The sequence below is a fragment of the Stegostoma tigrinum genome, chromosome 7 (genome assembly GCF_030684315.1).
Source record: "Stegostoma tigrinum isolate sSteTig4 chromosome 7, sSteTig4.hap1, whole genome shotgun sequence".
NCBI lineage: Eukaryota > Metazoa > Chordata > Chondrichthyes > Orectolobiformes > Stegostomatidae > Stegostoma > Stegostoma tigrinum.
The window spans coordinates 91,190,739-91,212,781 of record NC_081360.1 but is presented as its reverse complement, the minus strand read 5'-3'; the positions used below and the strand labels follow the sequence as shown (position 1 = coordinate 91,212,781).

Here is a 22,043-nt window from a genome sequence, read left to right as displayed (position 1 = left end):
GGCCAACTGCATTTGTTCAGTGAGGAACATGCTTCAGTGCAGCATGCACTCATTATTCAACTTAAAAATAATCTTCATTCACAAGTAAGGCCACTCTTATTAGATGCCATTCCCGCAACACATCAGCAGCAATCTGGGGAACCACATAGTTCACATTATATACATTCACATATTCAGATATCTTTTCTGTACCACTATGATCAACTTCTGTACTTTGCTGCTTTCATCATAAATTGGTACACAAGGTATCGCAAAGTAAACATTTCTTCTACCAAGGAAAGTGAAAGTTTGCATTTGAGGATAAATTTATTATATAAAGAAGTGTGAGAGAACTGAGGTGAGAAATGTGCACATGTGAGGATGTGGGCATTTTTCGGAGTTATAAAAAGCAATTAATGTGCATTAGGGAAGTTGGACAAGGCTATACTAAGAGTGTGAATATTGCTTTAAGAGGATAAAGAATATGGTGGTGGCCACCATAGGCAGTGAGAAAAGGAAGGATGTAGAGGTATTAGCTGCACTCATGAAGAAATTTCACTTTGTTTTTGCATTACTAATCATTTTGCATTCTTAACCTGGATATCAGTGTTAGGTCACAACGGCATATTTGATGTTGGTAGTTGGCATGCTTCTACGTGTTGCATTGATGTTGATACCTCATTGAGCACAGTTGGCACAAGTGGAAATGATATTTGGACCGGTGTTCTGGGTCAGAGAAGCATAAAATAACGTGGCTGTTGGCAGTATTCTGCTACTTACAGACATTTGGAGTCCATTTAAAATAGTTGCATGGAAGCATTTTGTGCAGGAGAAATTGGCAACATGTCTAATTTCTATACTTATATCTCACAAGGAAAATTATCTTACACTAGGTAGATTGTGTTTACCTCTCTGGTGTTGACCACTGTAATTCAGCACAGAATATAACTGACAGCAAGGAAATTCATGACATTTTCTACTAATTATGCTATGGATAGAGATACTTACAAAGTTTGATAGCTTCAATAAACCATTAACCAAGTTTAAATGGAATCACTTAAAAATGGATTCTGTTTGTAATTTAACACTCATCTCGAGTATTTTCTTGATTGAGGTTTGAACCATGAGAAGCATTCATTTGAAGATTGTGGAACGGCTAAAATTATCTGTTTAATATTGGTTGAATTAACATGTCAACACTGGTGATCAGGGTTGAGAAAATAGTGATATCTGAGGAGGGTAGTTATAAAACACCCTTTTTAATGTAATGTTCACTTGAAAGGGAATGTTTACATCTTGCTGCTTTACGGAGTTCAAATAATAAGGCAATACAAGTGTTTTATCAGTATAATGCATGCCATTAGTCATGGAGCAGGTTTTGCAGTTTTACTGCAACAGCCACATTTCCATTGTACTAAAATAGACGCCATATCCTAATTTGCTAGACTTAGTAGATATTACTTTGTAGTGACATCTGACTATGGTATTTTAATAAATGATAAGATTACACTCATGTTTCCCACAAGTATGAATACCAAACATTTCTGAAGTCTTCAGATGAGTGTTTTATTCCCTTTTCACTTATATCAAGAATATTTTCCAAACTTTTCAATCCTTGGAAGAATGTGTAATTAGCTTTACAACATGCATTGATTTTCCAAGTGTCTCATATTTCATCAGGAGAGCAATACAAAACACAAAAATAGGTGGAGGCACAGGTAGTGTTGAGGAAACAGGGAGACTGCAGAAGGACTTTGGCAGACTTGAAGAATTTGCAAAGAAGTGGCAGATAGAATACAATGTGAGGTTTTCCACTTTGGTGGGAGGAATTGAGGTGTTGACTATTTTCTAATAGAAGGCTGAAGCATAAAGTGACTTGGGAGCCCTAGTTCAACATTCTCTTAAGGTTAACATGCAGGTTCAGTTGACAATTGGGAGGGCAAATGCAACGTCAGCATTCATTTCAAGAGGACTAGCATACAAGAGCAGAGATGTACTGCTGAGGCTGTACAAGGCTGTGGTCAAACTGTATATGGAATCTTGTAAGTAGTTTTGGGGCCTTTATAACACCATAAGACACAGGAGCAGAAATTAGGCCATCAGTCCATCCAGTCTGGTCCGCCATTGGCTGATAAGTTCCTCAACCTCATTCTCCTGCTTTCTTCCCATAATCCTTTAACCCCTTGATAATCAAAACCTATCTATCTCAGTCTTACATGCACTCAATGTCCTCGCCTCCACAGCCTTTCTTGTCTAAGAAAGGATGTGCTGGTCTTGGAGGAAGTCCAGGAGAAATTTGCAGGAATTATCCTGGGAATGGAGAATCTGTCCTATTAGGAGCAGTTGAAAAATCTTATACTCAAGGTCTATACTCAATGCAGTTAGGGTTAGGGTCAGGGTTAGGGCTAACCCTAAGCCTACTCAATGGAGTTTAGAAGGTTGGAAGCATGTGATACTTCAATAGGAGGAAAGAGAGAGGGCAGGAGTTTCAGGAGAAACTATCCTGCAGAACGTTGCGAGAGTTCGACATAAAAAAAAGCAGTGAACTTTCACAGCTGACTGTGAAAGTACAAGCATCTCTGTAAATTGGAGTTATGTTCAAGAAAAACAAACAAACTGTGAAATTTCACAGCTGACCCTGGAGACATCTCATTATCAGAACGGCCGAGAGTGTCAGCAGCTAATTGTTTGTTTTTAAGACTTATGAGGCTTATCTATCTTAATTTGTCACTTTTCTTTCTGTAAATCTAGAGTAGTGAGCAGGGTGGGCATTTTTTTCATTCTTTACTGTGATCCGTCTCTTGACTTTTTTTATATATAGTACAAGTGTTAAGTATCCCACTACAGTGTTTTTACACCAGTAAAACTGTGCTGTTCCCTAGGTTTGTCAATTAAGATGCACAGATGGCCTTTAGTAGAGTGATATGCTTTTCCTGTCCGATGTGGGAGATGAAGGAGAATTTCAATGTTCCTGATGATTATGTCTGCAAGAAGTGTGCTTGGTTGCAAATCTTACTGGATCGCATGCATTGCAACAGTAAGAGGCAATGAGGAATTTGCAGAACGAGTTGGCGCAATGGATAGTCGTTTCAGGAAGCTAAAAAAAACTGCAGATACAGTTGGATAGATGGGTTACTGCTAAGAAAGGTAGAAGACGTAGGCAAAGAAAGGTAGGAGGCATAGGCAGGTAGCGCAGGAGTCTCCTATGGCTATCCCCATCTTAAACAAGGCTGCTGTTTTGGAAAATGTAGAGAGTGATGGACTCTCAGGGAAATGTAGCACTGGCAGCCAGGTTTCTGGCTCTAATGTAGTAAGGGGTATGTCAGGGTCCAAGTGATCAATTGTTATGGGGAGTCTCTAGTCAGAGGCACAGTTAGACATTTCTGTGGTGAACAGCAAGATATCAGAATGGTGTGTTGCCTCCCTGGTATTAGGGTAAAGGATGTCTCACAGAGGGTGCAGAATATTCTCCAAGGGGAGTGTGATCAGCAGGAGGTCATTGTACATTGGTACCAATGATATAAGAAGAGACTCTGAAGTGAAAATATAGGAAATTAGGCAGGAGGTAAAAAAGTAGATTCTTTGGGATAGTAATATCTGGATAACTCTCAGTGCCACATGCTCATGAGAATAGGAACCGAAGAATAAAGCAGTTGAATGCATGGGTTCAGGAGCTGTAGGCAGGGATTCACATTTTTGGCTCATTGGAATCTTTCCTGGGATGAAGTGACCTGCATAAGAAGGAGGTTTGCACCTGAATTGGAATGGGACCAATGTCCTAGCCTTGCTCTTCCCTGCCTTGATTAACTGACTTGCTTCTCTTCTCAGCTATACCAGCAATTCAATACAATTCCTTCTGAAACTCCTGCACTACCTGCCTACCTCTCCTGTCTTTTCTACCTCCCTGAAACTGCCATCCATCACACTCCTCGGTTCCTATAATTTCCTCATTGCCTCAAACTGCTGCTCTAATCAATCTATGTGATTTGATTAAGATTTGCAACCAAATACAATTTGTGCAGGCATAATCATTGGGAACATTGAAATTATCCCTGATCTCCCACATCAGAGAGGAAAATCATATCACTCCACTACAGGCCATCTCTGCATTAAATCTACAGACCCAAAAAATAGCATAGCCTTACTGCTCTAAAAACACTGCTCCAGGGTAACAATACCGATGCTTTATAATAAAAAACACAAGAGACTGATCTCATTAAAACTTTAATAAAAACCATCTCACTACTCACTATTACAGATTTATTTTAAAAATAAGATTTATAAGTTTTATAAGGCTTAAAAACAAACACTTAGCTTCTTCAGGCTGTGAAGTCCTGACACTCCCAGCTCTGAGTAATTTCAATAATGAGATATTTCCAAGGCCAGCTGTGAAATTTCACTGTATGTTTGTTTTTTTGAACAAAACTTCAATTTCCAGAGATGTTTCTTCTTTCACAGTCTTGTGTACATTGACAGCTTGGTTTTTAAAATTTCTTTTGCTGAACTCTAGAGTTGTGATCCAACTTCCCGCATGGTCTTTCCGAAAACCCTGCTCTCTCTTTTTTCCTCCCATTCAAAGCATCATTGTTTTTAGTTCTTTTTAAGTTCAAAAAACAAAGTAAAACCTTATTAAAATTATCACTACTGCTCCAAGAAATTGAGGAAATCAGCTCCAGCACTGCAAAAAACCTCAAAAAAGAGCAGCTCTTAAAACCATAGCTCTCTGCCATCCACCATTTTTGTTTGCTTTTTTTTCTGATTTATGTTCCTCAGTTACAGCTTCTTGTTATCAACTAAGACATTTTTGTAAAAATTCATTTGTGGGATGTGGATGTCGCTGGCTGGCCAGCATTTTTTGCCCATCCCTAATTACTCTTGAGAAGGTGGTGGTGAGCAGCCTTCTTGAACTGCTGCAGTCCACCTGCTGTGGGTCAGCCCACATGCTCTTGGGGAGGGAATTCCAGGCTCTTGACCCAACAACAGTGATGGAATGGCGATATATTTCCAGGTCAGGATGGTGAGTGGCTTGGAGGTGTTCTTGAAGGTGCTGGTGTTCTCATATATCTGCTGACCTTGTCCTTCCAGATGGAAATGGTCATGGGTCTGGAAGCTGCTGCCTGAGGATTTTTGGTGAATTTCTGAACTGCTTCTTGTAGATAGTACACATTGTTGCTACTGACCATCAGCGGTCGAAGAAGTGGATGCTTTCAGGAATGTCATTTGTGTATCTGAAGGTGTTGTCAACTAATAAAACATTCCATACCAGCGTTAATCAAGTTTTTCTACGGAGAAATATCATGGTGAGCAAAATTGCGATGTTGTTGCATTGCTCCTATTCACACATGCAGAAAATTGGCAATGTTCTGGAAAAGTTGACACTTGTTCAGCAATAACCTGCAAACTGATGCTTTGTTTGGGTTTCACCAAGGCCATTCAATTCCTGATTTCTATGGAACCTTTGTCTATTTTAATGGACAGCAGTAATTACTTAGAGAATTGAAAGCTTTGTTTATGTAATGGAGCAAGTACTTGAAATATTTGTTCACATTGGGGATTAAGCACTTGAGTGAAATATTTGCCGCAGTCGATCAGTTGAAGCAGTTTCAATATATAGAACTTTTTTCTATGAATTTCAAAGCTTTTTTTCAACAGTAAGATCATTTATAGATAGAACTTTATTTTCTGTCACCAACATCCCTTATGTGCACTTGTGTTGGATGGTACATGAGTTGCCATAGACAGGAAAGCTCAGAGTTGGTAGGAAGGGGGTACAAATTGACACTGAGATGGTAGAGGGGCTATGAGGATCCATGGGGATTATTGGGTGATAGGGAGTATGAGTGGCCATAGAAGATGTTTATGATGTAGCAGGTAGGTTATGATGTTCCAAGGGGAATGAGTAGCTATAGAACATAGAACTTAGAACATTACAGCACAGTACAGGCCCTTCGGCCCTCAATGTTGTGCCGACCTGTCATACCAATCTCAAGCCCATCTAACCTACACTATTCCATGTACGTCCATATGCTTATCCAATGATGACTTAAATGTACCTAAAGTTGGCGAATCTACTACCATTGCACGCAAAGCGTTCCATTCCCTTACTACTCTCTGAGTAAAGAAACTACCTCTGACATCTGTCCTATATCTTTCACCCCTCAATTTAAAGCTATGCCCCCTCGTGCTCGCCGTCACCATCCTAGGAAAAAGGCTCTCCCTATCCACCCTATCTAACCCACTGATTATTTTATACGTTTCAAAGTGCCCTCCATTAAGATCAAGAGAGAAATCCTCACAAACACTTAACCTACAAGACAGCTTTCTCTCTTCTAAGGATGAGAAGACCCAACCTTGTGTCCAGTCTATAAGCACCACGTTCAGACACCCGTGGATGATGGTTTTTGACATCCGTATTGTTACCAAAATCAAGTAAAAGGCAGTCACCCTTCCAACTTTCTGTATGGCTCTGAAACATAGACTACATATAGATGGTGTCTTCAGAACCTTGAGAAATATGATCAATGTTTTTTAAGATGCATTATCTGCATCAGCTGGGAGGAGAAGTGTAGTAGTATTAATGTCATTGAAGCAACTAACACAGTCAGCATTGAGGCCATGATCATCTGAAACTACTGTGATGGCCATGTGCTTTAGATGCCTGAGTTCTGACAACCAAAGCAAATCTTTGCCCACCTCAAGAAAGGAGAATGAGAGGAGGACAAATGAAGAATTTCAAAACTGACCCCACTGAAGGCTTCCCTCAAGAAATGTGCCCGAATTTACAATGCATGAGAGATCCTTCTTTGGGAGAAACAAACTTGGAGGAAATTACTGAATTCTAAAGATCAAAAGTCCAGATCACGAGGAGAAAATTTATTCATCTCCAAGTCCTTTTGATTTTGCAATAATAATATATTTTGCCTGCTGGTTGTTGAGTGATCCTCGATTCAGTGGTCCAGTTATTGCTCATATTAATATTTTAAGCTTTCTTGTTATTTTCTTTTCAAAGAGAGTGAGAAAGATAGATACTTTTTGCCTTCAGGTGTTGGATCATTTCTTCCACATTCTGCTGTTTTTGGCATTTAGATCGATTTAGCACACAGTAGCTCAACCAACCAGACTGCTGTTGTCAGGCAGAATTTCCTTAACTTGAAAGATTCTCAGAACCAATTCCAAACTCAAATTTTGTTTTCTTACTACTTCCAAAAAGCAACATTATATTGTATAACTTAACAATGTGCAATGCTTGATTTTCAAGTTGGAAAACTTTCCTGGTATTCCAATACAGGGGCCCAATTTCCATTTCAAAACATGAAATATATGTGTTCTCATATACATTAAATACTGGTTTTGCTAGAAGTATTATTATCCTGAAAATTAATATAAAACACCTTTCTAGCCACTAAATTGTCTCTTAAATTGATTAAATTGAGGGGAGGCAATGGGTCAGTAGTAATATCACTGAACTGTTAATCCAGAGGCCCAGGTAATGTTCGAGGGACATGGGTTCAAATCCTGCCATGGCAGATGATGGAACTTGAATTCAATAAAATATCTGGAATTTAGAATCTAATGGTGGCCATGAATCCATTTCCAATTGTTGGGAAAAAAACATCTGGTTCACTGATGTCCTTGAGAGAAGGAATCTGTCATCCCTACCTGGTCTGGCCCACATGTGACTCCAGACCCACAGCAATGTGGTTGACTCTTAACTGCCCTCTGGGCAATTAGGGATGAGCAATAAATGCTGCCTAGCCAGCAACACCCATATCCTGTAAATAAATTTAAATTTAATGGGAATGCTATTAAGATGTGGATGTAAAACAGTTCTTATCATCGATATATAATCTGTCAATATTCAAATAGTCATGTGGAAAATTATTTCAATCCTTCAACAAAATAATCTGGGACATCACAAAGTACCTTTCATTTCCATTAACTTTGGAGCTCTCTTCCTCAAAACCTGGTGGAAGGAGATAATTTGAAACCATTTTAAGGGAGAGGTAGATTCTAGATAACCAAGGGTAAAAAGTTTAATCAAGGAAAAAAGATATTGGGCCAGCTGGGATTCTGGAGTAATCTGATCAGCTATAAACTTATTAAATCTCAGAGCTAGACCACTGAAGGGTCTATTCCTGCTCCGAATTGAATGTTCCCTGAAAAAAAATCAGAACCCCAAGCCAAGCATGAGTATCAGATAAGAGGAGGATTTGACCTATGTATGTTGTTTTGTATATCTGCAATCTACAGGTTTAACCTTACTAGAAGAAATGCTACTTGGACAAGGTACTAGATCTGCCCATCTAGGGGAGAGAATAGTGGATTAGGCTGGTAACATTCGATAGGAGAATGCTTTTATGAAGCATTCATGCCAGCATAGATTCATTGTGTCGGGGAGAGATGATTGCATAGCAGTAATGTCACTGCATTAATAATGAATAATTTAGAGGCTCTGGGTAAAGATCTGGGAATATGGGTCTAAATCCCACTGTGGCACCTGGTGCAATTTAAACTTAATAAAATGTTGAATTCAAAGCCAGCTTTTGTATCATTGAACATGAAACCATCGTCAAATGTCATAAAAGCTCTCATTCGCTAAAGTCCTTTAGGGAAGGAAATCTGTTGACCTTATGGTCTATGTGATGTAAACCGTGAGATTTATATGTACTATTTTTAATGCTAGTTGCTGGAAGCTTGAATTTCTGGGGTTGAGTTAGTGACTGGCAGATTTTTCTGTATGTCTGAAGGCAATAATTGACTGGTATTTCTGTAATTGTAGTGATAATTGTGGTAATTTCTTTTAAAACCAGTTTTGAAGTTTAACAGTAGAGTGGGTGGGTTTTGTTCATTCTTAGACTTTTGTTTACTTTAGACAGTTTGTAACTCAGCATGGTAAAAATGGAGCCTCAATTGTTTGTTGGAAAGTTATGGAATTTTTTTTAATTTTCAGGGAGGCATCCTTGACTGAGTGAGAGGAGCCTTTAGCTTTGGGCAGTGTTTCAGTCCTACGCCGACCTTGGAACAAGATGTCTGCACAGAGCAGTGCTCTTGCGAAAATAAGGACACAATGAGTTAGGTCCTTCAAAGAAAGGGGAAGCATTGGTTTCAGACCAGATTAACCCTAGCAGTGGTTATTTAACCTAAGTGCAATGGAGCTCAAGGGTATGCTAGCACCAGGAAGAAGTTATTGCAGTTCCAAAATTGAAGCCCCAAGTGAATTAAACCATCTGAGGTGCTAGTTGCAGGAGTATTAGTATGAGGATGATGTGAATGGTATAACAAAGTTTGAGCTGGAGAAGGATCCCGACCCGAAATGTCAGCTTTCCTGCTCCTCTGATGCTGCCTGGCTTGCTGTGTTACTCCAGTGTTATCTCAGACTCCAGCATTGGCAGTTCTTACTCTCCATTATATGAATGGTGTTTTGTGAACTGCACCAGAATCATCCAAGGCACCATACAACAGTTGCTTAGTTTCTTTTTAATGTATAAAGGGGTGTTGACGGTGAAGTAACTCCAGGGAGGCCAGTATCCGGTTACCAAGCCATTCTTTATGACCATGTGCATTATACTTGACACTGGTCCGACTTCCGCAGAGCCAGCTGTCAGAGTGAACAGAACCTCTGGCATTCCTGTTCATATCTGTTAGGCAGGGGTCCTGACTGTATACGATGAACAGCCCCAATCAGGGGACTCATATTCTATGAGGTCAAAATTGCTGATCTATTATTGATGGGATCATATTTTAACTTTGTGTTTAAAATCTTTGAATTTCTGTTATATGTAGATAGTTCAGACTATTTTATTTTACTTCCATTTCTTCAAAAATAAACTTCCATTTTGTCATTAAAGCAAACACTGAAGCCTTGTGGTGGTTGTGGTATGATCTGTGCAAAGGTATGAGGATTTGGAATAATGTGTAGAATAATAATCCAAGCCTTGAGAAAGGAAGAATATAGAAAAGGAATAAAAAGAAACTCATAAAAGGCAATTATTTTAGGAACAGACGACAACAGTGCTCCGTCAACACTGCCTTCAACCAAAAGAATAAAAATATAAACTTTGCATCATCTTATGAATGAGCCTACCATGGGGAACCTTATCAAATGCTTCTTGTGAAAAGGAAGAAGGTAGCTTACATAGGGTGGAGGAAGCTAGGGTCAAGTTCAGCTAGAGAGGATTACATGCAGGCAAGGAAGGAGCTCAAAAATGGTCTGAGGAAAGCCAGGAGGGGGCACGAGAAAGGCTTGGCAGAAGGAATCAGCGAAAACACAAAGGCATTGTACACTTACGTGAGGAATAAGAGAATGGTCAAAGAAAGAGTAGGGCCAATCAGGGATAGCATAGGGAACTTGTGTGTGGAGCCTGAGGAGGTAGGGGAAGCCCTAAATGAGTTTTTTGCTTCTGTCTTTACGAAAGAAACGAACTTTGTAGTGAATGAAACCTTTGAAGAGCAGGTGTGCATGTTGGAATGGATAGAGATAGAGGAAGCTGATGTGCTGAAAATTTTGTCAAACATTAAGATTGACAAGTCGCCAGGCCCGGAACAGATTTGTCCTCGGCTGCTTTGGGAAGCGAGAAATGCAATTGCTTCGCCACTTGCGAAGATCTTTGCATCCTCGCTCTCCACTGGAGTCGTACCTGAGGACTGGAGGGAGGCAAATGTAATTCCTCTCTTCAAGAAAGGAAATAGGGAAATCCCCGGCAATTATAGACCGGTAAGTCTCACGTCTGTCGTCTGCAAGGTGTTAGAAAGGATTCTGAGGAATAAGATTTATGACCATCTGGAAGAGCGTGGCTTGATCAAATACAGTCAACACGGCTTTGTGAGGGGTAGGTCATGCCTTACAAACCTTATCGAGTTTTTTGAGGATGTGACTAGAAAAGTTGATGAGGGTCGAGCTGTGGATGTGGTGTGTATGGACTTCAGTAAGGCATTTGATAAGGTTCCCCATGGTAGGCTCATTCAGAAGGTCAGGAGGAATGGGATACAGGGGAACTTAGCTGCCTGGATACAGAATTGGCTGGCCAACAGAAGACAGCGAGTGGTAGTAGAAGGAAAATATTCTGCCTGGAAGTCAGTGGTGAGTGGGGTTCCACAGGGCTCTGTCCTTGGGCCTTTACTGTTTGTAATTTTAAATAATGACTTGGATGAGGGGATTGAAGGATGGGTCAGCAAGTTTGCAGACGACACAAAGGTCGGAGGTGTCGTTGACAGTGTAGAGGGCTGTTGTAGGCTGCAGCGGGACATTGACAGGATGCAGAGATGGGCTGAGAGGTGGCAGATGGAGTTCAACCTGGATAAATGCGAGGTGATGCATTTTGGAAGGTCGAATTTGAAAGCTGAGTACAGGATTAAGGATAGGATTCTTGGCAGCGTGGAGGAACAGAGGGATCTTGGTGTGAAGATACATAGATCCCTTAAAATGGCCACCCAAGTGGACAGGGTTGTTAAGAAAGCATATGGTGTTTTGGCTTTCATTAACAAGGGGATTGAGTTTAAGAGTCGTGAGATCTTGTTGCAGCTCTATAAAACTTTGGTTAGACCGCACTTGAAATACTGCATCCAGTTCTGGGCGCCCTATAATAGGAAAGATGTGGATGCTTTGGAGAGGGATCAGAGGAGGTTTACCAGGATGCTGCCTGGACTGGAGGGCTTATCTTATGAAGAGAGGTTGACTGAGCTCGGTCTCTTTTCATTGGAGAAAAGGAGGAGGAGAGGGGACCTAATTGAGGTATACAAGATAATGAGAGGCATAGATAGAGTTGATAGCCAGAGACTATTTCCCAGGGCAGAAATGGCTAGCATGAGGGGTCATAGTTTAGAGCTGGTTGGTGGAAAGTATAGAGGGGATGTCAGAGGCAGGTTCTTTACGCAGAGAGTTGTGAGAGCATGGAATGCGTTGCCAGCAGCAGTTGTGGAAGCAAGGTCTTTGGGGTCATTTAAGAGACTGCTGGACATGTATATGGTCACAGAAATTTGAGGGTGCATACATGAGGATCAATGGTCGGCACAACATTGTGGGCTGAAGGGCCTGTTCTGTGCTGTACTGTTCTATGTTCTATGTTCTATGTTTATAGCTTGGAAACACAAACAATTCATTAGCTGAAGTGAAATGTACAAATGCATTAGTTTCACAGTTGATAGAATGAGCTGTTTTGTCCTTTGAGAACACAAAAGAACCTATTTATCTCAGTTCCTGCCAAATTTCTTGGGCCAGCCAGTATGAAGTTAAAAATGGAGTAATGTTCCTGAAGCAAGCGGCCTCATTAAAATATTTAAATGAGCTAATTAATCTGCATGACCCATTTCCTTCCCCTCTGCCTTGTCATGGACTTTTCTCCATTCAACCCAGAAGTGGGCAAGTTGGATTTGGCCTTGACCATTTTGACATTCTACTTGACCCAAACTCACCCATTTTTAAGGGGTGAAAAGTCCCCATTACTTCCACACGTTTTACACTGTGGAAATATCAAAATAAGACATTGCTTTTTAAACTGAACATTGGAACAGACTTATTTTTTACATGCCACATCTTGTAATGTGGCTGAAACAAGTTGGTGAAATATGTTTCTGTGTTCGACACTGACTCAATGTAGGCACAGGTTTGAAGCAAACATGTTGTATTCCGATTGGAGTGAAGGCTGCAAATTGATATGACATTGAAAGGTTGTCTGGGGTTTACTTTCAGCAGGAACAATTGTCCTTTCATGTTCACACAATCCCAGTACAAATGTGGGAAAGCCCAAATTCAATACATAATTCCTTCTTTTTCTGACTTTGATCAAATCACACAAGATTGTGTTCAACGATCGTGAGGAAAAGCAGCTGGATAGATTTTGACTTGTAATGTACTGAAATATCAAGGATAGCAGGTTGTCAGCCTGTTTTGAATGTTGAAGTCAAAAGAAATAAATTCTACAACTCTGCTGCAGATGGTTATCAGGCACTTTGAAACAAAGCAAAAGCAAAATACTGCAGATACTATGAATCTGAAGTGTGAAAGGAAAGCAAAGTTATGAACAGACTCAGCAGGTCTGGCAGCATCTGGAGACAAAGAGAGATAGAGGCTCTGATTTTGATTCCCAGGTCTGGTGAGCCAAGGAGGGAAATTCCCCAGCAGGTGAGCCCAGCCTTTAACAGTTTAACTGGGCTGCGCAATCTGGTTTCTGGTCCAGGAGTGTTGGGCTGGGCTGACAGTCAGAGATGTGACCCAGAAAGTGCTGAGAGGGCAGCATTTTCCCTGAGGTCAGCTGGATGGGAAGCCAGTACTGTGTCCACAAATCAAAATAAAAGACTCAAATGTCTAACATTTCTTCAGTCCTCACCACTCACACCCTTATATTCCGCATATTCTGTCCTTGTCGCCAAATGCCCTCTACCCATTCCCCCATGCCTCTTCATAATTCCATACCACCTTTTCTCTCGACCATCTCCTTGATCTCTCATACTTCTTTGCCAACGTAGTCCCAACTTCCACCCACCAGCTCACCTAATATACACAAGTGACCATTTACACAAGAAAAAAAACTAAAGGTACAATATTAAACCTTCAATATTGCATACTAAATTCTATTGGGAAAAGCACACCTATTCATAAAATAAAATACATTTTTTCTGGGACTCATCTACTTTTATGCTGATTAAAATGGCCAGACACTTCTTGATGCTGCCAAGAAGATCTTAACACTTCTTGACAGCTCTTGACATGTTTTGCCGTTTCTTGACCTTTTTAACACATCATGGACAGTGCACAGTTGGTCAGTTTCTACGGCTTTAGGCACCTATTCCACAGAAAATTCTCCAAGGTTAACAGTCTTAAAGGACAAATGTTAACTATCCCTGACCCAGATACACAAAATATACCGATATCTGCATTCCATTCTTGCCAAAGGAGCACGGACATCCAACACAAGGTTTCCTTGGGCCACATCAACAGGAGTACTCCAGCTCTACAAAAGGATACTCACATAATCCAAAAACAGTGTACTGAGAACAGACCAGCTCTTACCTGTTTTAATGTCCAGACCAGGGACACAAAAATCTGACTTGTGTGGGAGCAGCTGGTCATTTAAATGGGTAGCTACCTCTACAAATCACAGTGCAGAAACAGATCCTTTGGTTGAACAGGTCCACACTGAACCTCAGAGCATCCCACCCAGACCCATCCCCTATAACCCACCTAATCTACACATTGCTGAACAATACGAGCAATTTAGCAAGGCGAAGGCACCTAGCCTGCACCTCTTTGGACTGTGGGAGGAGATTGAAGCACCTTGGAGGAAAGCCACACAGACACAGGGAGAATGTGGAAACTCTACACAGACAGTTGTCTGAGGGTGGAATTGAACCCAGGTCCCTGGCACTGTAAGGCAGCAGTGCTAACCAGTGAGCCACCACGCCAACCCCTGGCAACAGTATTGACAAATACTAGGTTTAGGATGGCGTTTCAGATTTTGGACATCTGGCATTTTTTGCACAACAGAGGAGGGTCTCTGTCAATGTAAAAATATGGGCTTCATCTAACATTTCAAGTCCAAGGCTACATTTTTTTTCCCAGTTTAATTTGCAAGTGTCATTCTGGACTCAAGATAGGCAAGAGGAGTTTCCCAGCAATTTCTGAGTTTATGCTGTTTGTCAGATGCAGTCCCTTGGCATCACACAAACTATCCACAGACAAAGCACCATTCCACAATTCTTTCAATGAAAGGGCACTTAGAAGAAGACCTAATTATTCACTGCAACTTTAACTTCTGAAGCTCTTCAATTGTTCTTGATGTATAAACAATGTTGGCAGGTCATGTTTTTTTTTGTTTATATTGAGTTCCATCACATGACATCAAAAGTCAGCTACAAAATATGGCTCCAGGCTGACATGTAGGCCGTAACTGGGTAAAGATAACACATCCCAACAGTAAAGCATGTGAGTAAATTTGTTGTAGTTTCACAGCAGCCTTGCAATGTTCTTTTTCTTTTCAGCTCAGATTTAGTGAATTCAATTTCACAATGTGAATTAACGACCCAATAGATTGCAGGCTCAATTCCTTATTCATTGGACTGTTGTTCTTATTTTTCAAATGACCTTCAAGGTTCAAATGAGAAAATTGTTTCTGCCTCGAAATAAAAAAAATCGCAAAACCGTTCTCCAAGAAGATAATTTAACCTTCACTAAGTAAAAGTCGATTGGCTACAGATAATTTTGACATTTTTATTAATCAGATGTAAATAAAGAAATTAAATGTCAAAAAAAAATCATAGGTTGATTTTTGCAAAGAATATTGAGGGGATAAAGTCTCCTGTAGAGAGCCTTTCTTCCACAGATGTGTGCTGCGTGTGCTGCAGGACTGTTGTGAATCTGGCCTTGCCAACAGCAACACATATTGTCCTGCAAAGGTCCATGTAGTCTGCTGATGTTAATACCAAAGCAATAATTCATAAAATCAAGGATAAAGGGCTGAACTTTATGCTCATACTGGCAAGTGTCTTTTTGGTGAGATGTGTGAGGAGGGGAATGTAAAATCTGATGGCTGGCTAGCCTACTGCATTCCCATTCATTTCCCCGCCTGGTTCATGAAATGGCAGTGAAATAGACAGTCTGCCTATCATTTCAAGTGACAATGAACAGGCAACCGAGCTTTCTAACAAAGCGATGGAGCAATGGAATACACTGCTCACATGTCGGCGTTGGGCAGAGGGACAAGGCAGATCGCAGTGGGTGGATCATTTGTTTTAACTGAACTGGTTAAAAGGTGGGAAGGAACAGGAATTCACATCATGATACTGCAAGTATCCTCTCATTTTAATGAGACAGGAGCACATGGCCCTCCGGGCAATGGCGCCTTTCACTTGCACATTCTTCAAGTGATGCCCTAAGAATAGCAGGGACCACTCCCTGCCAAAATCTTTCCTAATCCGCCTCCCAAAATGATAGGGTCACCTCCACCTCTCCAACGTCCTCGTACAGCCATCCTACCAATCCATTCACACCCTAAATCCCAGGACTGAACCACATCCGGGATCCATTGGTCTTCTTGGGCCCTGTTCACAGTCTCAGCAGTATCCCCTATGAATTCTGGAACAACTGCAGGTACTCACCAGGTTATCATATTGTCCATCAGCTGTCAAGGGTAGGAGTTCACGACACTGAGAGGCAGAGAGGGGCCTCACTCTCGCCTTCGAAACAACCCCCAACCCTCTTCTTACCATTGTGGTATGACCTGTTTGGCTTTTAAGATGATGGGTTTGAAACCAAGTTCTGTACGCCGGAGCAGGCTGGGGCAGTGGATGGGTTGATGGTTGAGTAATATGCAGCATTCTATCCAGTAAAAAAATCAACTTCTATGTGCTAAAGTGTGGTAATAAAGATAGAAATATGGCAATACAGGCATTTAGCTATGAGATGCAAAGTTAGAAACTCGGAAACTATTTTTAAGCAAAGACAATAAATTACAAAGTTGAAATAGAAGCCAAAAATAGCATTGAGTATTTGTATACATGGGGTAAGATTATTATTTATTCTGATAATTGTACTAGCTATTTGCATTATAGATTGTACATATTCCACAAATTGGAATTTTCATCGTTATTTAACATTTTATGCTGAGAGATTGAAAATGACCATGTGAGAAAACGTACCCAAATACTATCTTCCTGACGATACTGCTTCCAGTTCCTTCCAGTATCGCTGAACATCAACAAGTAACTTATCACCCAGTCTGAACTACCATATCGACCTTGAGTTGCAATGGCAGTAATCTCTGTCCTCTCACCAAGATCGATCTGTAACCATTGGTGTTTGTTCGATTCCAGTGGGGACCACCCACCTGCTCCTGAAATACAAAGTTTTAGAAGCAATTGGTAACACTGGATTACTGACTTCAAGTAATCAAGAAATTTAAATTATGGATAATAGATAATAAGCCAGAATGTTTTACATTCAAATCATATTCCCATGAATAGAAGGCAATAGTAATGTTAATTTCAGAAGATTTGTAAATACTTGATTGCTCTTTGTGAATTAATGGTGCAAATGTGAAAAAAAATGCATCCACATGCATTGGTTGAAGACAGGTTGAATAAATTGGCTCTTTATTCACTGGAGTTCAGAAGCATCAAAAGGAATCTACAGAAAATTTTGAGTGGGCTTGATGTGGTAGATACTAAAGGTTCTTTTCCACCGGTTTTGGAATTGAAACTGGAGGGGTGCTACACAGTCACTAGGCAAGAGGTCAAGTGCTCAGAAGTGAAAGAAACTGCCATCCTTACCTGGTCTGGCCTACATGTGACTCCAGACCCACAGCAATGTGGTTAACTCTTAACTGTCCTCACGACAATTACGGATGGGCAATAAATGCTGCCTAGCCAGTGACACCCTCACTCTATTAATGAATAAAGAAAAAAATACATATTGTCTATCGTTTATTGCCCCTAGAAAAGGTGGTAGTCTTCTTAAACTGCAGCAATTTTAGAGTGGAGGCACACTTTCAGCACTGGCACCATCATTTATCAGCAAACTATAGAGTGTATTTTTGCCAGCGGATTCGTTGTTTCATGCAGAGTGAAATGTAGTAACAAAAATGACTCCCAACACTTTGGCCTCCCTACAGATGCTTGTGGGCAGAAACTGAAATTCTGAAATGCTGGAAAATCGCAGGATCATCCATCAGTAAGGCCAGTGACTATAAAAAGACAGATGTAGTAGGAGGGCAAAAAGTGTAATAAGTGATGGTGTGGTGCACATGTTCAATGTTAAAAGAACATTGACTGAAAGCCTTAGGCAAATTAAGGATATCGGTTGGACAATAGGCCAAGGAAAGTGGGCAGAGCTCCTAATGGCTTTCATTTATTTTATTTTGCTCACTTTTGGTGATTATCCTGGAATTGTGCCACTGTTTTTGAAAATGCTGACATACCTCACTCATTTTTAAAAAAACAACATTCACTAGATGAGGGTGTTGCAAGCATTTGCTATTGCCTTCCTGGAATTGCCCAGAGGATAGTTAAGAGTCAACCACATTGCTGAGGATCTGGACTCACATATAGGCCAGACCAGGAAAGGACAGCAGTTTCCTTCCAAAAAGACCATTCGTGAACTAGAGGAGGTTTTCCCTAACAATCGACCATGGATACATGTTCAACATAAGAACATACCAAGAACTGCAGATGCTGGAGTCAGGGTCAACACAGTGTGGAGCTGGAGGAACACAGGCTGACTGACTTCTATGTTCATCCAGTTCCACACTGGGCTCATCATTAGTCTCTGAATTCCAGATTTTTATTGAATTCAAATTTCACCATCATCAGATCCAGGTCCTCAGAAATTAATATCACCAGGCTATTGTCTCTCTGTTATTGCAATGTATTATTCAAAGGAATAATGCAATACAAACTATATCCAAACAGTAGCAGAGTTAAACATTGGCAAGTTTTCCAGAGTATACTACCTTGTCAGTATAAATGAGAAAACTGGACTACATACCTAAATGAAAGTTAGCGAAATATATATTTCACAATTATGCTATCAGGCCTTCTACTTTTATTGTCAGTTCAAAACCTCTCAAATCATTATTTTTAAAGTGCAGTGACTCATTTTAAAACACCGTTGTGTATAATTTGTATTAACAAATTCAGAAATTTAAAATGGCCAAATTTGGAGTGAAGCAGAAAAGTTGCTGGTGGAATTTGAAAAGACAGCCAGCAGCCAATAAAATTTTCAAGTGTCTGGAACAGTTGCAAATGAAATTTACCAAGAATGATTCAAAAATACATGTATATAGTAAGACTTACCAATTTTACCAAGTTGAAAAGATCGAGGGATATTACAGATTAAATTGTATGATCACAATTGGGCAAGGATTTACAGAACAGGGTGAATACTTCTAAGAAAATATGTATTTAAAGTAGAATATGTCAGAAGGAGTTATATTTTGCACACTGGAAGAACTCTACTGTAAGGAAGTAATGGAGAATAAAACCCAAAAGAACTGTAGATGCTGTAAATCAAAAACAAAAATAGAACTTGTTGCAAAAGCTCAACAGGTCTGGCAGCATCTATGGACAGAAATCAGAGATAATGTTTCAGATCCAGTGACCCTTCCTCAGAACTGAAGGTAGCCAGGAAAATGTTGGTTTATATGCAGAAGAAAGGTTTGGAGGAGGAGGGTGGAGGGTGGTGTGGTAGGGAGATGGGAATAAAGCCCAAAGAGAGACAAGAACAGTTGCAAAGAGTGGGCAATGACCTGCTTAGGAGGGTGAGTAGCTATTAACGGGGACTGTTAGAGAATAACAATGAGTTGTGTGTAATAGCAGACTGTGAATAACAAGGCCAGGTGTGTGAGGGTTGCAGTAAGGATCGGAAGAGCTCAAGCCCTACAGCTGTTGAACTTGACATTGAGATCAGAAGACTGCAAGGACCCCGGCAGAAGATTATGTGCTGTTCTTCCAACTTCTGTTGAACTTCACTGGAGTGCTGTAGCAAGCCTGAAACACAGACGTTGGCCAGGGAACAGGGTGGTGTGTTGAAGTGGCAAGGTACTGGAAGTTCAGGGTGTTTTTGGCTCACAGAAAAGTTAGTTTTTCCCAGGCTTGAAAGGAGATAACTATTGAAGGTCCCATGGATCTTTTCAAAGTAATTTTTGAAAACACACAAACAGAATATCTTTTCAAAGTACAAAAAAATATAAATTTCGACTTTCCCTTAAAAGAGGACACATTGGTGTCAAAGACCCTGGGGATGGACAAAGAACTCATGAGAACATAGAACACAGAACATTACAGCACAGTACAGGCCCTTCGGCCCTCGATGTTGTGCCAACCTGTCATATCAATCTCAAGCCCATCTAACCTACACTATTCCATGTATGTACATCCATATGCTTATCCAATGACAACTTAAATGTACCTAAAGTTGGCGAATCTGCTACCGTTGCAGGCAAAGCGTTCCATTCCCTTACTACTCTCTGAGTAAAGAAACTACCTCTGACATCTGTCCTATATCTTTCACCCCTCAATTTAAAGCTATGCCCCCTCATGCTCGCCGTCACCATCCCAGGAAAAAGGTTCTCCCTATCCACCCTATCTAACCCTCTGATTATTTTATATGTTTCAATTAAGTCACCTCTCAACCTTCTTCTCTCTAATGAAAACAGCCTCAAGTCCCTCAACCTTTCCTCGTAAGACCTTCCCTCCATACCAGGCAACATCCTAGTAAATTTCCTCTGCACCCTTTCCAAAGCTTCTACATCCTTCTTACAATGCGGTGACCAGAACTGTACGCAAAACTCCAAGTGCGGCCACACCAGAGTTTTGTACAGCTGCACCATAACCTCTTGGTTCCGGAACTTGATCCCTCTATTAATAAAAGCTAAAACACTGTATGCCTTCTTAACAGCCCTGTCAACCTGGGTGGCAACTTTCAAGGATCTGTGTACATGGACACCGAGATCTCTCTGCTCATCTACATTACTAAGAATCTTACCATTAGCCCAGTACTTTGCCTTCCGGTTACTCCTACCAAAGTGCATCACCTCACACTTGTCCACATTAAAATCCATTTGCCACCTCTCAGCCCAGCTCTGCAGCTTATCTATGTCTCTCTGCAACCTACAGCATCCTTCGTCACTATCCACAACTCCACCGACCTTACTGTCGTCTGCAAATTTACTAACCCATCCTTCTACGCCCTCATCCAGGTCATTTATAAAAATGACAAACAGCAGTGGACCCAACACTGACCCTTGCGGTACACCACTAGTAACTGGTCTCCAGGATGAAAATTTCCCATCAACTACCACCCTCTGTCTTCGTTTAGCGAGCCAATTTCCGATCCAAACTGCTATATTTCCCACAATTCCATTCCTCCGCATTTTGTACAATAGCCTACTGTGGGGAACCTTATCGAATGCCTTGCTGAAATCCATATACACCACATCAACCGGTTTACTCTCATCTACCTGTTTGGTCACCTTCTCAAAGAATTCAATAAGGTTCATGAGGCATGACTTTCCCTTCACAAAACCGTGCTGACTATCCCTAATCAATTTATTCTTTTCTAGATAATTATAAATCCTATCCCTTATAACCTTTTCCAACACTTTACCAACAACTGAGGTAATGCTCACTGGTCTATAATTACCAGGGTTGTCTCTACTCCCCTTCTTGAACTGGGGAACCACATTTGCTATCCTCCAGTCATCTGGCACTATTCCTGTAGACAATGACGAGTTAAAGATCAATGCCAAAGGCTCAGCAATCTCCTCCCTGGCTTCCCAGAGGATCCTAGGATAAATCCCATCCGGCCCAGGGGACTTATCTATCTTCACCCTCTGTAGGATTTCTAATACCTCTTCCTTGTGTACCTCAATCCCACCTAGTCTAGTAGCCTGTATCTCAGCATTCTCCTCAAAAACATTGTCGTTTTCTAGCGTGAATACTGTTGAAAAAATATTCATTTAGTGCTTCCCCATCTCCTCCGACTCCACAAACAACTTACTGCTACTGTCCTTGATTGGCCCTAATCTTACTTTCGTCATTCTTTTATTCCTTAAATACCTATAGAAAGCCTTAGGGTTTACCCTGATCCTATCCGCCAACAACTTCTCATGTCTCCTCCTGGCTCTTCTGAGCTCTCTCTTTAGGTCTTTCCTGGCTACCTCATAGCCCTCAAGCGCCCTAACTGAGCCTTCACATCTCATCCTAAAATAAGCCTTCTTCTTCCTCTTGACCAGAGATTCCACCTCCTTCTAAACCACAGCTCTCGCGCTCTCCAGCTTCCTCCCTGCCTGACAGGTACATACTTATCTAGGACACACAGGAGCTTTTCCTTGAATACGCTCCACATTTCTAATGTGCCCATCCCCTGCCATTTCCTTCCCCATCCTCTGCTCCCTAAATCTTTCCTAATCTCATTGTAATTGCCTTTCCCGCAGCTATAACTCTTGCCCAGTGGTATACACCTATCCCTTTCCATCACGAAAGTAAACATAACAGAATTGTGATTGCTATCACCAAAGTGCTCACCTACTTCCAAATCTAACACCTGGCCGGGCTCATTACCTAGTACCAAATCT

The 22,043-nt window shown here is 40.9% G+C and overlaps 1 protein-coding gene across 3 annotated transcripts in view; it reads right to left on the bottom strand.

Annotated features, from left to right (window-relative positions):
* Positions 1–22,043, bottom strand: part of LOC125454282 (contactin-associated protein-like 5) — an 821,154-nt gene that overhangs the window by 666,697 nt on the left and 132,414 nt on the right. For all 3 annotated transcript variants that reach the window (XM_059647522.1, XM_059647523.1, XM_059647524.1), the window contains one exon: positions 16,612–16,805. In XM_059647522.1, coding sequence (XP_059503505.1) covers positions 16,612–16,805 — 194 coding nt within the window. The remainder of the gene's footprint in view (positions 1–16,611; positions 16,806–22,043) is intronic.